Source organism: Micromys minutus, assembly GCF_963924665.1.
Source record: "Micromys minutus genome assembly, chromosome: 9".
NCBI classification, from domain to species: domain Eukaryota; kingdom Metazoa; phylum Chordata; class Mammalia; order Rodentia; family Muridae; genus Micromys; species Micromys minutus.
Window position 1 is genome coordinate 48096987 of NC_137978.1, and position 17801 is coordinate 48114787.

The 17801-nt window shown below is 47.7% G+C and overlaps 1 protein-coding gene across 1 annotated transcript; it reads right to left on the reverse strand.

Moving 5' to 3' along the window:
• Positions 1–4030: 4030 nt before the first annotated feature.
• On the reverse strand, positions 4031–16235 carry LIN28A (lin-28 homolog A; the record flags this gene model as incomplete). The annotated part of the gene is made up of 4 exons (XM_080921682.1): positions 4031–4247; positions 5694–5878; positions 15550–15746; positions 16205–16235. 4 exons carry the CDS (start codon positions 16233–16235, stop codon positions 4031–4033), a joined length of 630 nt encoding a protein of 209 aa, XP_080777808.1.
• Positions 16236–17801: the final 1566 nt, after the last annotated feature.

The following is a 17801-nucleotide window of genomic DNA, read 5'->3' on the forward strand; positions in this document are numbered from 1 at the left end:
CTTCCAAAATCACAGCCTGTAGTACTGGGAGATAAAGCCCCAGCGGCAAACGCTTGCCTAGCATGGTAGAAACCCTGGGTTCAGTTTCCAGCCTAGGATTTTTTGTTAAAAAGTATGACGTCAGTGAAGGCAGGAAAACAGGCAATTTAGGGCACCTAGGGCGTTTGAGGCTAGCAAGGCCTACACGAGGAAACTAGGCCTCAAAACTAAACAAAAATAGAAACAATCTTAAATATGCAACAAAATACCAGTCCACCTGTGGAGAGCTTTTGGGGCCAAGCAAGAAATCAAAAGCATTTAGCTTTATAGGAAGATTTGAAGGACTTTTAGATACGGAACAGAACAAAATTGGGCCTAGACTGGGCTTTGAGAGACTTACTTCCTCAAAAATATTATCCATTGCCTTTTATTGTCTTTAGTGATACAGGAAAGCAGCTGTTCCGCTTTATCAAAGAAAAAAAAAAAAAAAAAAAAAAAAAGGCCAAAAACCAAAAAACTGAAGTTTCAGTATCTGATGCAACTAATATTTCTTTCAAATCATACTTCTATCTGTAGCAGAATTTCACAATTCCAACGAACCTTCTTTTAACCTCATTTTTCTCAACAGCATATGATGCCACCTGTTGAGCTTTACCTGAGGAAAGCACAGACTCAGCAAAGCTGTGGAGATGAATGCCCCATTCATCAGCTAGCACTTTTATTTCCTTTGAGTCCTGAAGCTTCTCAGGAAACCTCTTAGCTCACTGAAGCCTAGTAGTTAGCTCTGCTGGGTTTTAACTTTTGGTGCAGTTAAAGGCTCACAAACCCCCTGCTCTGGTAACAGTGTGAGGATTTATTTAATCCATTTTCCCTTAATACTTGAGTTTTCCCTTTGGTAAAGTATCCCTTGCCTCATCCCTTCCCTTTGAAAAAATCTCCCTGTACTTTACACAAGGTTTAAGTACTCACTAGAAAGTCAGCAAAATGTATCACAAAATATTGGTTTATAGTTGGAAAATTTCCTTAGGCCTCAATTTCCCCAGCTCTGTAAGGAACATTCTTTTTTGGGGTGTTGCAAGGGGTTAATTAGGATTTGTAAAGGGCTTTGAGGAGCAAAGGACAAAGTATTATTAGGGTCTCATGCCCTAAGCCCTGGCCCCAGCCTTTTCTCCCAGCCAGAGGCATAGACATCCCATTCTTATGCATGCCAAGGCCTCTAATCCCCTCTTGAATGTGGCAGCTTCCACGGAAGGGACAAGAGGCCTTAACTAGAAACAAAAATCCAGTGTAATGAGGTGCTACAAGGGCTGAACTTTCAAGATTCATCCCTAACAAAGTGGGAAGGGGAAAACTTAATGGTCCTGTGACTTCCCAATCCGAGGTGGGGATTATGCAAAGAGAAAAGCATCCTAAGTATCTGATGAGAGAACTGGACCAATTCTGGAGTACCAACAAGTCTTTATTTTCCCAGGGAAGAGAAGGGAAGGTAAAGTCAGCATGTGTTACAAAATGATCATAGGATAGGAATAGAAATACCCGGGTACAGTAAAAAAATCAACCGTGAAATAAAACACCCCAGGGGGCTTTAGTCTCCTGCAGTTCAGGAAAGAGATTAGGGACAGGACAGGCAAGTACACCCTTTTCCACCCTCCCCATAAATTCAAGATTTCTCACAAAGCTTTGGTTTCTAGCAGTAAACATGGAGATACATTCGTCCGTCTCCTAGTAACAATCTTGTGGCCACTTTGACATAAGTTTCTTGCACCTGCATTAAGTTCCTGAGAGACTGGACTGTACATTCATTCATAGTCCCTTTTCTGGTCAGATTCCACTTTCTACATGGAAGGCCCCACAATTGCATCTCTACCTAAGGGTGACAAGATTATGTTGTTTGACCTGTCTAGCGGCGGATCACACCATGAAATGGTCTTGCCAGGGAAAATTGACTCACCTGCAGTCCCTGCACAGAGGAGTCTAAGGCAGGAGGATAGCCAGGCATCTGAGGCTTATCTCTGGCTATAGAGTGAGACCCTGTCTCAAAAGCACCAACCAAAACTCTTCACTGAGTTAGGGAACAAGGGGAGAATGCGGTTCATGGCTTATTTAGAATTTGTATGTAGGTCATTCAAACGTAGAGATGCTCAAGTTTTCTTATGAGGGAGAAGAGCTGATTTTAAGGTCATTGTGGTCCAGATTGGGAGACAGTGGAGGAGCACGGAAGGGAAAGCCATGGTCCCAGAGGCTCACTTTGAGAAGAGGACCCCACATTTAGGTTTCAGATGTTGTTGTCTGGTGCAGAACTTTCTGTCAAAGATGCTTTGGCTATTTTTCTCTCAATACAACAAAAGTTTTGTAAACAATAAAACCCCAAAGAACATGAAGACCAACACATTTATATTTACACAACTAGACCACCTAGCAATCACCAACTCAGAGACAGCAAAGTCCTACAAAGGCCAGACGAATACAATTAACTAGGGGTGGGGGCAGCATTTGGGGGAAACGAGAAACCAGGATCAGACACACACACACCTCCCATGTGTTTCTATTGCATTTGTCCCGTTTCAACACAGTGAGGTAGGTTGGTGGTGATCTCAAAGCATGTAAACGAAATCCCCTCCCCCCTTTCCTTTAGCTATTAGCCATCACACTACAGCAGGGCAGGACACTTGCCACAGAGGCCCACACTCCTGAGTCTCTCTGGAAGCGAAGATTGTGAAAGGCTAAGGAGTTGAGGCCTTGCCTATGTTCCCATGCCTGGACAGCACAATGTGGGAATAAAGAGTCTTGATCTTCAATTGCATCCTTACCAGGATAACTCCCGTGCAGGGTACTTCCTAGCACAGATAAGCCCGTGGTTCAATCCCCAGTATCAAAAAGCAAACAAACAAAACACCTCATTTTGCATTAAAAAAAAATCAACACACACACACACACACACAAACACACCCTGCTGTGCATTGCAGGCTAAAACTAATCTGGCAAAAGAATGGATTTGGTATGGAAAGTTCCTTGTGCCTTTCACCTGGCCCAGCCTTTTAATGTCTCTATACCACTCTTTCCCGGTTAGACTGATTTCCTATGTTTTGCCAAAGCCAGAACAAGTCTTGGAACAGCTCAATTAAAACCTGTGAGACATTTTCCAAGAACGCTATGGCAGAAAAGCCAGCTGTAATCGGCAAAATGAGGTAGTTCAACAGGCTGTGCACTCCAAATGGTTGGTCTCCATGGTGATCAAAACAAACAAAGTATTCCTGCTGTGCAGACCTGGAGCTGCTATGGACTTATCCCTGAGATTGCTCATGTACCTGAGAACACAGTGCAGGAATGAGGGCCTTAAGATTAAAATATACAAAAATACAAACCCAATATTTATATTAAGAAAAGAAAAACGCACAAGATACGTCATTCGCACATCGATAGTGCAGTTGGCATCCTGGAGAAAGTGGGACCCAAGGTGCAGTTACCCAAGGGAGCAAATAAATTAAAATCCCATTGGCCCAGAAAGGGCTGGGAGTGAGGTGGGAACAGCAGGTCTGCAGTTGTCCCCCCAACCACCCTCTGCCTGTGATCACAACCCGTTGCTAGAGGCCATTCCCAGCACAGCATGGCAGGGCCTGGTTCTGAGTAAGCACGGTGTGAAAAGAACCTCGCCTGGCTCCTGAGAGTCTCTTCCACAGAACATAGTAGCTGGAGGATTAGGTTCATTAATCTTGGTTTGTTTCACATCCTGCCTGGCAAGGAAATATCACACAGCCTTCTACAAAAGAACTTCCCTATCCCAGCCAAGTTAGATAGAGCATGCGGGTTCTAGGGTGGTTCCCCACAAAAGCCTTCACTTGCTTTTAGATAGAGCATGGTAGGAGTTCCTTTGCCTCACCCTTTCCCTCCCTCCAAGGAAAGACAGGGTGACACTGGGAACCCCGGCCTGAGAAATGGCAGTGCAAGCTACCCACGCAACCCACCCTATCCCCACTTTCTCCGATCTGCAGATTGACGCCTCCTCTCTGAAACTCCCCATTAGCCAAAGAATAACCCCTACTCCTGGGCCTCAATTCTGGGCTTCTGGGAGTAGGGCAGGGCTGTGGATCTCTTCCTCTTCCTCCCGGAAGTAGGCAGGCTTTCCCTGAGAACTGGGGCCCTGCTGGGCCTTCAGTGGACATGAGGCCACCATATGGTTGATGCTTTGGCAAAAGTGGCACTTCTTGGGCTGGGGTGGCAGCTTGCATTCCTTGGCGTGATGGTCTAGCCCACCACAGTTGTAGCACCTGGCAGGAGACAAAGTGTTGAAAGTTAAGGCCGAGAGAGATAAACAGGCGAACAGTTGAAGCCTCCTTAAAGGCTAACATTCCCGTCCTTGCTTATCACTTTTAATCATCCCTCTCCCTGGTAACCTGTTTCTTGCTTCTGAATCTAAATCTCTCCCCTTTCCAGATCTATGTAGCACAGTTTTCAAAGCAAAACCCCAAATGAAGGCTCAGGAGCCAGACGCTGCAGGGAAAGCCTGCTAGCTCAGAAGCAGAACAAGCACCCGGCTGACCTTCCTACTCCAACCACTCACAAGGCCAAAGGTCCTTTGACTCCGTTCTCTTCCCCGGGTTCTCTGATGCTCACTCTAATGCTGCACAGGTTAGCTCTGCCTCAGGACCCACCCACCCTTGAATCTATTTAGCTCTTGTTTACAGAGGGCTCTTTGGTTAAAGGTGCTTGCTAAGGCTGAGCCATGACACAAGAAACAGGTTTCTCAGGTTCACAATCTCAACGTTCCTGACATGATCAAACATCCCGCAACACTGCAGATGATCTTCCAATTAACGTCAACTTGAAAACAAAAGTAAGTCCCAGCTGTGAAGTACAGGGTGCAGGACAGATAAGGCTGCCTTGGGTCTTCTGTGAGAGGAGTAAGCTGCTCTTAACTCCTGGTCCATCTCTTCAGTCCTATTTACTTGTTTATTCATTCGTTTTTGTTTTTTTTTTAAAGATTTATTTATTATATAGAAGCACACTGTAGCTGCCTTCAGACACACCAGAAGAGGGCATTAGATCCCATTACAGATGGTTGTGAACCACCATGTGGTTGCTGGGAATTGAACTCAGGACCTCTGGAAGAGCAGTCAGTGCTCTTAACCGCTGAGCCATCTCTCCAGCCCTATTCATTCATTTTTAAGACAAGGTGTCACTATACACTCCTGCCTGGCCTTGAACTGGGAGGTCCAATGTCTAAGTCCTAACATAAGCATGCACCATATAACCTGGCTAAAGAACAATCGTTTGTTTTGTTTTGCTTTTTTGAGGCAGGGTTTCTCTGAGTAGCCTCGACTGTCTCGGTATTTCCTCTGTAGTCCACAAACTCAAGAATCCTGCCTGTCTCCTGAGTGCTGGGATTGAATGCATGGGTGACCATGTCCAGCTAAGAAAGAATTTTAAAGCCAAAGCTAAGTGGTTCTAAGCCCCTTAGCAAAAATGCAGTCGCTAACCGATTGAAGCTCTGGTAAAGAACTGTAGATACCCAACATACTACCTCACCCCAACACACATGGATCTGCATCCATAACCTTTGCTTCTAAAGTCCCTGTGGACGGCGCCACACTTCATCATAATGGCTAGTATCGTGGCTTAAATTATCTTTAGCAATGGTTTCCAAGTGGCAGCCCGAGTGACGTTCCCCACCCTTGGCAACTTACACAAGCTACAAGCTGCCTTCCAGGCCATACCTGTCTCCTTTGGATCTTCGCTTCTGCAGGTTCTTCCCCTTGGGCCGCCGCTCACTCCCAATACAGAACACACCACCAGGGCCTGTGACACGGATGGATTCCAGACCCTTGGCAGACTTCTTAAAGGTGAACTCCACTGCTTCTCCCTCCTTGAGGCTTCGGAAACCTTCCATGTGCAGCTTGCTCTATCAAATGGAAACACAAGGATTTACTCTTTGCCTCCGTTACTGAGCTATAAAACAAAACTGTAGACCTATGACCTGTCCCCGTAAGACAGGAAGAAAAGCGGCAGAACTTGCATCTCACAGAGGAGAAAACGGAACTCAAGAGTCGAGTGTGTGGCAGCACATAACCTGTCACCCCAGTTTGAGGCTGGTGTGGGCTACATGAGACCTATCTATCTCAAAAGACAAAACAGGACGCACCTCTCCACCACAAGCAAGTGAACTGTCCATTCTTAATACACATGAAACTATTTGGATGAAAACATAGTGAAGGCTGTATTTTTGGTTAGTAAGATGATGTAACTGGGTCACATTTGGTGGTACAAGCCTTTAATCCCAGTACTTGGGAGACAAAGGCAGATGGATCTCTGAGGTTGAGGCCAGTCTGACACACACAGATGCATTTCAGACCAACATAGTGAGAACCCTCCTGACCCCCCCCAAAAAAACAAACAACAAAAACTGTACAGAGATTAAAAAAGACAAAAAAAAAGAAAAAGAAAAAAGAAAAAGAAAAGAGAGCACAAAATGCTAATCTACGAATCTGGGAAACAATTATGAGAAATTTTGTTTATTCCTATAATCTTTGTAAGTATGAAATCATAAAGATAGTGTTTCTGAAAATTGAAGTCAGTTTCAGGATAAGGATTAAAAGAGATTCCAGGAATCTTCTAGTATCTGAAGACAGTTATACATTGTACTCATATGCATAAAATAAAATAACTCTTTTAAAGATTTATTTATTTTATGTGAGTATGGTGTATACTGTCTTCAGACACACCAGAAGAGGGCATTGGATCCCCTTACAGATGGTTGTGAGCCACCATGTGGTTGCTGGGAATTGAACTCAGGACCTCTGGAAGAGCAGCCAGTGCTCTTAACCACTGAGCCATCTCTCCAACCCCAATAGACAATTCTTAAAAAACAAAACAAAACAAAAACACACACAGACAGACAAATCTACAGAAAGCTACTGCACATTGAAGGAGACAGCACAAACAGAAGTAAGCCATATTCAAATTCCACCTCTGCCTGCCCCACCATCCCAGCACTCAGGGAGCCTGGACTACACAGTTACCTCAAGGCCAGACACGTGGAATGACAGATCTACTTTAAAAGATTATTAAGAGTCTGGCAGGATGGCGACGTGGGTAAAGTCAGTTGCTGCCAAGCCTGAAAACTCAAATTTAGCCTCTGGAATGCATAGGACAGAAGAACAGAGTCCCCCTAGGTGTCTTCTGGTCTCTACATGCACACAGTGGCCTGTACCCCACCCCCACCCCCACATTTAAAAGCATGGGGAGGGGGAATCAACAAATTGGTTGTTTATGCCTCATTTTGGCACCTCATTTTTGGATGAATTGATTGAAGTATGAACTACGGGTTTCTGATTTCTTTTTTTGTTTGTTTGTTTGTTTGGTTGGTTGGTTGGTTTTTGGTTTTTAAGACAGTTTCTCTGTAACCTTAGCTATCCGGGAACTCACTTTGCAAACCAGCCTGACCTCAGTCTCTCAAACTCACACCAGAGATCTTCCCTCTGACTCTCAAGTGCCAGGATTAAATGTTTTCAACAAGCTGCCCTGTGAGTTTCGGGTTTTTGAGACAACATCTCACCACTGGCTGACCTCAAATTTATGATTCTCCTGCCTCAGTCCCCAAGGTATTGATTACAATTACACGTGTTATTTCAGGGCAACAAGGTAGGTTTATTTATTCTTTGCTTGTTTGCCAGCTCTGTTACCCAAGGTGCTCCAAAGAGTCTCTTGCTACAGCCCCTTGGGCAGCAGGGACCAGGTGAACGTGCCCAACAAGAAAACAAGATTTAGCATTTGATTTGGAATGTAAATAAGGACTTAGAGCAATTTCTATAGACGAGTTTCCTGGAAACACTACAGGTTGCACCAAAACTTTGAGGAAAATAAATATAATCAGTTTGCAAAGAGGCTAACCCCTTTAAAAAACAGGGGATGCTAGTCAGAGGAACCAAGAATCTCTATGCTCATAGCTGTCACCTTACCACATACCAGACCCATGGTTCATTAGTGCAGGCCACAGCAAGCACCTCCTAGCCCTTAGAGTAAGGATTGGGAATTTCCAAGTATGTCAACAAAGAAGAGTCACCATAAAACATGGGATTCAATGACAGGGTGCCGGCCTAACATACAATGGTTCTTTCTCACTTCCCCCAAAAGACAAAGAAAATGATCTGGGCGTGGTAGTGCAGGCCTTTGATCCCAGCAGAGGCCAGAGCATCTGAGGCCAGCCTGGTCTACATAGTTCCAGGCTAGACATGATTATGCAGCCACTATTCACTCACACTCTCTCTCACACACACACACACACACACACACACAGAGGCAATGAAAAAGTAAATGAATTCAGAGAAATAAAACAGACCCCTGTGCACTTAGCCAGGACTGTCTGAGACCATCACACCTCCCACTATATTCTAGTTGGCAGAATACTTCACACTAGGACTCTCTAGCCAGAAGGAGCCCAAACCCTCTACCATGCTAACTTTTGTTATTAAAACGATTTCATTGCTATCACACAAAACAAAGCTTCCAAGTTAGGCACCACATCCATTCTTTAGGCTCATCAAAATGCACGCTCTCTCCAATTAGGCCTTGAGGTTCCTCAGAAAAATGGAAAAATGGATAAATGGTAGCCTAGCACTCACTATGTAGATCAGGCGGTCTCAAGACAGAGACTTGCTCATGTAACTGGGATTTACCTTGCTTATATAGACCAGGTTGGCCTTGAACTTCAGATCTTCCACTATTAGCTTCCTGAATGCTAGAGTAACAGATGTAGGCCCACAGTAGGCATCTTAGTGTAAGCAGTACCTTTTGACCTAAACAGTGTGTTAAGGTCCAGATTCTGACAGGCATGGTCTTCCCCACACTCAAACACTTTATGATTATTTATAATTGTCCAAGAAATTTTGTCATGTTAATACTCTAAAGATGTGTTCTTTCACTTTTTATGAAGGGTGCTTGGGATCAAACCCAGGACCACACATTGCTAAGAATACTCCAGCCACCCCCCCCCCAGTGTTTTATTTACACAGGAATATCTAAGGCATGGTGATCTCCAACCTCAATTCGATGTGAGCAAGGAAGTCGGAAATAAAAGTAATATAATGTTCAAAAGGACCCATCTCTCGGACTCACCGCACAGAAACTACTCTAAAACCACTCCTAAAGTCAAGCTAAAGGAGTTAGCTAAAGGAGCTGGAGCAGCCTGGCCAATGGCCTCTCCCCAGGCCATTTCTGCCTGAGAGCGAGGTCCCTCCCAGGTCCAGCTGTGCTGCGGAAGACAAGCGATTAAGAGGAACTGGTTCTAAGAGCCCGTTCCCTCCTTGCTCATTTGTAAAATGGGGTATAGACCTGCTTTTATGGTGGTGCTGTGGGGTTTTACGCATGAACAGTAGTTAACACTTCACTGGCCATGTATAAATCCTCAGGGAGTACCAATTCCATACCCTTCGGGCTAGCTGGAGACAGGTTAACAGTGAGAGCCAGTGAGAACTCAGAGAACTCTCCTTTTATTGCTAACCATTCTTAGGAACTCAAAAAACAGCCCCCTATGAGGTCCCGTTTATGGGGAGCAATGGTCTCCCTACTCCACCCGCTCCTACACTCGGAGCCCAAACGGCCAGTCTAAGTAGGTAAGTAAGGTGATGAGGATTGACTGGTCCTCTTAGTTCCCCCCACCACTGAAGATCTGCTTAAGACTGCCTGGGCAAGCACCTCAACGGAAAGGCTAGGCAGGATTTAAACTGGTGGTCTCCAGGGGTGGCTGCCCATCCCCTCCCCCACGCCTTTCTAAAACATAGTTTGAATTCTTCTCTTATCAGATAGGTAATCAGTGTGCCGCCCCACCAAGCCAGACTCCCAGGGCCAGAATCTAAAAGGAGCCTGAAATTCTTCTACCACCCCCAGTCCACCCCTAACCACACACAAAGCAGGGCCCCGCCCCTCTTCCCATCCCCTCCAAAAAGAAAAGGCCCTGGGGGGAGGGGCATGGCCTGAGCTCCCCCAATAGAGCCCAGTCCCGGGGAACAAAGGGTTGACACTGGTTGGTTCTGGTGGTCAGATTCCTGGAGTTCCAGGGCACAGATCCCCCTAGGATGGCTCACCCCCACCCTCCCCCCACATTCAAACCGGACCAGTTCCTTCCTTCCCACTAGGGTCGGGAGGAGAGGAATGGACTCTGAACCTCTTCCCCCAGTCAGACGTTGTGAAGAGGAAGTTTGCTAGTCAACTAGCAGCCATCTTCCTTCCCAACTACTCTCCCCGTACCTCCAGGATGGACTTAGAAGATGCCTCCCCTATGGCGCCTTCAGCCAAGTCCTTCCCGCAGCAGATAAATATTTCAACGGGAGGAGGGGCAGGAATCCCATTTTCCTTTTCCAACCTGCTGAAGTTAATCAGGTGTGCAGCCTGCTTGGGCCACTGCAGGGGGGAAGATGACACTTAGGACAGTTACAGCATTTCCTCCCAGGCTCTCCTCAGTTACAAGCACTTCCTGACTTCTGCTTCTTTCTTTTGACGAATCCCCACCCACCCCCACATCGAATACCCCAACCCAACACCCATGTGGACCCAAGAATAAGCTAAAGTTCTGATTCTTGGCTTCATTTGTTAAAGCTAGACTTAGAACTATCTGGTCCCTTCCAGTTCCCACACACCATTTCATGTGCTTGCGCTTCTTTACTGGAGAATTTCCCTGTACCCCAACCAGTTTTACTAGGACCAACCAAGACCAGGGCTCTCTCCTCTCTAGAACACAGAGCCACCATTCTAGTTCTGATGGACCCCATACACGTCTGTTTGGGTTTAGGAACCAAAATGCATATCAAATGTTTGCTTTAGACCAAGCAGGGAGCCAAACACTCAAACCCATGCAGCACCCCAACTAGAAGGTTCATAAATGCCTTGAAGGTTAATAATGCCCTGCTTAACAGGAGAAATCTGATCAGACACTCTAATGAAGTGAGACCAGCCAAGTATATATTTGGGAGAGCCAGGGAGTGTCCGGACAGGAGCTAAAGATAAAAATAAGCTCCTTGATCACAGTAACTGAGAAAGGACAAGTGTTGGGCTCACTGCCGCCAGCCTGCTTTTGCTTCCCAGCAAGGTGTAATAATAAGGCAAGTCGGACATTATTTTTTTCCTCAATGAATTCTTAAAACGCCTAAATAACACCTTTTAATTCCAAAGATTCAACACTGGTGTCACAGTGTAGTGACAGATACTGTGGCGTCAAAGCTTCACTGGGAGCTTCCCAGTTAGAGGTTCAGTGGTTGGTGTCATAAATGTCTCCGACCTAAAGTTAACTGCCATTCACCTCTGCTCAGTGGCCCAGGCCAAATGCTCCTCCGAAACTCTCCAGCAGATGGTGCATCGACCCATTCGAGGCTCTGAAGCATTTGCAAAGGCACCTCAGCTCCTTGAGGTTGGTTTTACGGGTTGTTCTCACCCTTACACTGGAGTTGCAAGGACAGGGTGCTTTCTTCCCCTGCCGCCCTTACCCTAGGCCATGAGCAAGAGTGCAGGGTGCAAATGGGAGGGAAAAGCTTCCTGGAGTTTATGTCAGAATGCTAAAGCCATGGCTTTGGTTTCTAACAGCAACATGAAATGCTCAAAGTAGGCACAATTCTTCCCAGACCAGGACTAGACAGACCTTTATGCAGATGACAGCTTCTCAAGATAAATAAATAAATACAAATTAAAGAGTCGATAGATGAAGTTTAGCTTCTGATTAGAAGTGGCTATCCTCTCCCTATAACCTGGACCAAGTCACCAAAAACCGCTGATAGTACACATGACAAGGAGCAATGTCACCCGCGAGGAAGAAGTTTACCACAGTGGAAGATTTGCTTGGAATGGTAACAAAGCCTTTGCCCAGGAAAAGCTGGTCTCCTCAGAAGAGGGCGCCAAATATTTCATAATGACAAAATACCATGTGGACGTCTTCCTAGTAACTTTATTAAGAAAAAAAAAAAAACAAACTAAACACATTTCTAAGCCACCCCTTCCCAATGACATAGGAGTGACAGGCAGTATTCTGGGTTTGATTCCAAGATGAAGCCAAAGTTCTGGGGTTCAGAGAACCCCATGAATACAAATATGCAGAGCACACTAGGTAGTGCCAGGCCAGTTCCAAAGTTACCTCATTCACCCACAGACCTTTGTCTCCTCCAGTCAAAGACAGAGTCTAGTCCTGATTCTCCAAGTTCTTTAAGAAAATTTTAACCTTTTCCTTCCTGCTCATTTAGATCAGGTTTGAACTATAAAACTACCCAGACAGCCATGTTTTTCTCTCTAAAGAACATCCACATTGGTGGAGACAGCGTAAGACATCAATAACCAGGTACAGAGTTATAAACCGGGAAGGGAAGATCCCCACACAAGCCCCTCAACCCAGGGTCCCTACCCAGGCCCTCAGAGGATGATGTCTAATATCCCTCAGGAATTTTCTAAAGGTCCAAACCACTGGGACTCTCACGCAGTTGGCTTAGCTTAAATTTCTGGGTCAATATTAAATTTTTCAATTCTAAACCCAACTAATTCCTTTGTCAGGTATATACATATTTAAAAAGCCAATAAAAACTTAACGGGGGCTGGTATGGTTGTGCACACCTGAGTCCTGAGTCTATGCAGGTATAAAGACCCAACAGGTGCTACAAAAGACCCTTTAAAAAACAAAAACAACAAACTCAGTGTTCCAAGGAGCTGCTGAAAACAACTACAACTTTCTTTCCTAATTTCTACAAATCTCGGTGGTTTAGGTTTCAAACGACAGGAAACCAGCGTTAACCCCAAACCTAAAAGTGGTCAGGGATTTCTAACAATTTTGACGAATACCTTGCTAACCCTTTCCCAAAGAGAAGAGATTCTATGGAGACAGTTTGGTTTTCACAACTAGTTAATTCCAGATTTCGAGATCTAGAAACCTTTGGTGGGATAAAATGTGTGGTAGGAGAAGCCTGTTTCATAGCATCTCCCCCTCAGCCTACTCCTCACCGAAACAAAATGAAGTGGGTCCAGGTCAGGCACTGGTGACACCAAAGTAAAGGGGATGTCACCCAACTACTGGTCACCTTGGATATACATACAATGACTTGCAGACTTGCCTGCACTACAATGTAAGGTGTTATCTCAAAGTATTTTTTTAAAAAAAAAAAGTATATGAATCAGCACAAGTACAGTGGTTAACAGGATGCTGGGAACCTTGTCACCTCCATCTTGGAAAGGGCTTCCTTGATTGCCTCCCTTTCCCTGGGGGAATGTCATCTTGAGACAATATCCGCCCCCCACTAGGTACTCCTACCCCATCACCAGGGTCCAGCAGCTGAGGAAGTTCTGCTAAAGATTTCTTACCCCCTCTACATTCCCCTTCCAAAGTAAACAAGTTTTAGAGATTAACCCCTATCTACAACATTCCTCCAGACCAGATACCTCAGCTCAACAACCGAATTTACTGCTAGAGTGTGGACCAGGCCGGTTATGGTAAAACATCAGTTACAGTGTGTGGAGAATAGAGTTAGCTGAATTCTTCAAATATGGGTGCCAGCCAGGAACCTTGGCATAGGCCCTTAATCCCAACAACCAGAAAGCAGAGGTAGGCAGCTCTCGAGTTAAAGGCCAGCCTGGGTGACAGGGCAAATTCCAAGCCAACCATGGTTACACAGTGAGACTACCCCGCTCCCTCCCCGCCACTGTCTCAAAATAAAAACATAAAGAAAACCCACAAATGTGGGCGGGTCTCCAAGCTAGACTGCGGCTTTTCTCCGTGATGTCCTATACTTTTCCAATTGCTAATGATCCTAAGTGAGGCAGTTTCTCCATTTGTCCCAACACCAACTAACTTCAGGTCAGAAGGTACATTCTCACCAGCGCCTCCCTACTTAAGACTTTGCAATGAGTCAAGAAAGTGCTGAACCTCCTTTATACCCCAACCTCCAAAATTGAAGATGCTCCCCAGCCCATCTGCAGAGCAGAAAATATTTTAATCGCTGTGATGAGATAAATGGTCCAATGGTGGAGGCTTGCCACCCGCTGAGGAGGGTCATTCAAAGCTGGTTCCTGTAATAAAGTGATTTAATAGATCTAAAGAGGCCAATTCCCTTCTGCCGCACAATTACTTCCTGTGGGTTATCATTCACATATGCAAATGAGATGGGGGCAGCAGTCTGGTGGTTGTGATGGGGGGGTTGCAGAAAAGTTTAAGGGTACTGCTGCAGGTATCTTAAGAAAGCACATATTCCAGAAGCCCAGTGACCCTAGGACACCAACCGAAAAGAGTTGGTCCTCAAATCCCTTCACCCCAAAATCTACTTAGTTTCTACTCTTCGACCTCCTGACTAGAGGCCAGTGTTCAGCCTTCCCAGCAGCCCCCAACTAGTCCATCCAGCATCTCCTTCCCCACCCCTCCCCCTCAAGAACGCCATCCCTCAGGCTCCAACTCTTAATCCCCACATCCTCCTTTCCCCTCCCCCACAGCTCCTAAAGCTAACCTCCCCGAAGTAACCCCTCCCTGCCCGGCCGGGTGTCAAGCTCCTGGGCCAGGGATTAGCAATTTCTTCTTTCCTGGTCCAGCCTGAACCCACCAAACGTGGAAAGGGCAGAAGCAGAGACTTCCTATCCCCCATGGAATGGCAGCACTGTAACGACCCATAGGACATTATGAAAGGGAATGGCCAGGAAGAGGAAAACCTGAAGGCTCTACTCCCTTCCTTGTTTAGGGTTAGGAATGTTAGGGAGAGCAATCAACGGCTGTCTGGGGCCATAAATGCCAAGCTGAGGAGAATAGGGCCAGAGGCCAATCTCTCTCCACCGCCTGCCCCCTTCGACACTGAATTTCACTCCCTACTGCGTTGTCCTTCTTTAACTGAGAACTTGGGATTGCCACAGCCAGGAATGAAGGCCTAGGCTCTTAAGGTCTTCCTTCCTGGCAGGACCCGGGGGACAGCCAGAGCTGCCTGCCAGTCTTCATCTGTAGCCAGACCTCTAGGGGAGCTTTTCAGCTCACACATTGATCCTTCCGGGATCTGCCAAACCTACATTGGCCATAGGACCTGGCTTTTGGGTGGCCACCTGACTGAGGTCTGCATTGAAACCGGAAAAAGCCTGACGTCGTAGGTTCATGCCCATAGGTAGGGGGCAAATTGCTCACACTCTCCTCCCTGTAAACTAGATTCAGACCTTCAGAACTCAAGGCGCTAACGCCCGGCTCAGGCCCTGCATGTGCTTTCCTGGTCGGCCTGCTCGCCCTCCCCCACCGGCAAGCACAATACAACCTTAGTTTCTGCCACATGGGGTCACCTCCCTGCCCCCTGCTCCCTTCCCAGGGGAAAGAGGTAATAGACACGTGGTAAGCCAGAGGGGTTCCCGGAAGGGGGCGGGGAGGGGGTGCTGGTAGTCAGTAGTGCCTCGTCCTTGCACCACCGCACTTATTACAAACTCAAAATTGGGGTGTCCCGGAAAAGATAGGGACGGACAATGGGGGTTCTTTATCTTCTCCAATCCGACAGGAGGGGCCACCAGCCAAACCCATACATAGGAACTCCCAGTCTTTTTTTTTTTTTTTTTTTCTCCCTAGCAAAGTTCCAGAATCAGTCTCACCTGGTGCACAAAGACGTCCACCGGGGGGTCAAGCGCGACCCCGGCGCGGGCGGTCATGGACAGGAAGCCGAACCCCATGCGCACGTTGAACCACTTACAGATGCCGGCCCCGTGCAGCAGCTGCGGCTCGTCTGCCGCTCGGGCCGCGTCAGCCGGCGCCTCTTCTGGCGCCTTCTCCGCTGCCTTGGCGCAGCCACCTGGAGATAGGGAGGGCCAGGTGATCAGCTGGGGACCAAGGAATCGCAGGCCCTCCCAGGGGACCGGTCTGAGACATCTCGGTGGTCAGCCCGCGGATAGACACCCAGGAGGAGGCAGCTACCAAGCAGCTGGTAAGAAGAAACTTGTCCCGGCTGCCTCCCCAAACTTACACCGAGGATGCTGACGCCCCGAAAGTTTTGCTTGTCTTCCCACAAGTTGCCCGTGCACACGCGGAGGGACAGGCCCCTCCTCTTCTCTCCCTCCGCCCCCACGAGCTTGGCGTACAAGCCACTGGAACACCAGGGTTCCCTAGTCCAGAGGTGGCCCCAAGAAGCAGGAGGCCACAGGGACTTGGTTTCCCGCGGACAAGTCCGTGGGACACTTTCCCACCTCCCTTCTATTTAGCTATTGGGCTCCCTGAACCCTAAGGTGTGCCCGCTGAATCGCAAGCTCGAACCTGCAAACTGCTGGTTGGACACCGAGCCCATGGTCGTCGGCTGAGCCCGTGGCCCCGGGCCCCAGGTCGGGCGGCTGCTGGCCCCAGAGAAGTCCGGAGGCAAAGGGGTGGTTCGGAGAAGAGGCTGCTACATCTTCCCCCGCACAATAGCGGTGGGAGGGCCCACGGCTTTTCAAAGGCTCCCAAATTCTAAAAGACAATGACCCAACCCCCCGCGGGCAGCCCCCTCCCCTCCCCTCTCTCCTTACCCCTCCCTTTCCCTCTGGCTCTGGCTTCGGCCCTCCCCCACTGCTCTGGTCTCTGACACCTCTGGGGTGTCCCTTCCCAGAACCTTGAGATTTGACACCCCCTCCACATACTACATCTGGAGATGGAGAATCTTTTGCCCTAGAAGTCTTCAGCACCCCCAGAATTTTGGACCCTGCACTTTGAGGACTCAATGCGGGTATCCTAAGCGGACACAGGTGGGGGACCGGCGGGGGGGGGTAGTTTTATAACCACGTGACCACACACACACACACACACACACACACACACACACACACCACCCCCCACCCCCCGGGCAGATAATTATACATTCCAGAGAGTTGGGGGAGGGAGGTGTGAGCCTGGTGGCGCTGTCCAATCAGAAACACAAACCACCTGTCAAGGGAGAAATGGATGAGCCCTCCCCCTCCCCCAGTCCTTCAGCGCCCCTCCCCCTCTTTCCCCTCAGGCCTCGGAGCTGACCCGGCTGCTTGGCGCTGACCTGATCTCACCCCCCCACCTCCCTGTGCTTAGATAGACCTGGAGTTCTGGACACTAGGAAGCCAGGATAGGGGTGCAGGGAAGCGGCTGGAGACCTCACAGGGCTGATCTGTCTTAATCTAGGTGCTGCCTCTCAAACTCAGCCTATTTCTGACTGCAACTGGATGTCTCCATCTCCAAATTTCAACATCAGTTTCTCTGGATTTGTCCCAATCAGAAACAAGCTCCTAATTGATTCTGTGTGAAGAGTCCTTTGCTCCCTCGGAAGCTACACCTAAAGTTCCAGGTAGAGCTTCCTGGGAGCTCTTGTGGAAACCCGAAGAGCACCCTCTGTGCAGGCTGTGTTCTCATCGGGTCCCTGCCTGCCGCGTCCTGTCTTGCCCCATCCGTTGGTGGCAGAGAATAAATAGATTGGTGGGTGGAGGCACTTCCTCCAGGACCTGGGACACTCTGATTCCCAGATCCTCCTGATCTCAGTCACCATCCTAAATTGCGCTACTCTCCGGGTAGTGTGACTGGTGGAAAGACTGTATAGGGAAGCTTCTCATTTGAAGAGGTAAACTCCCTACTAGAAAATAAAGAGGGTGGACCAGAGGGGTGGCCACTGCCCTGGTCAGAGATGGACAATGGCCCGGGGCTCAGTGCACGGCCCTGGCCCTGCCCCTTCACTTCCGGTGCTCAGTTCAAACTGGACAATGCCAGCTCCGGTCAGTTCCCCTCCCCCACAGCTACAACCCATTTAAAGGGACAGAGCCTGCTTTCAGGGGCATCAGAATTCAGTCTTCTCCACAAGTGTGTAGAATCTCTTGTGGTTCACACATTGTAGTTGTGCATGTGTACGTGCGCGCTT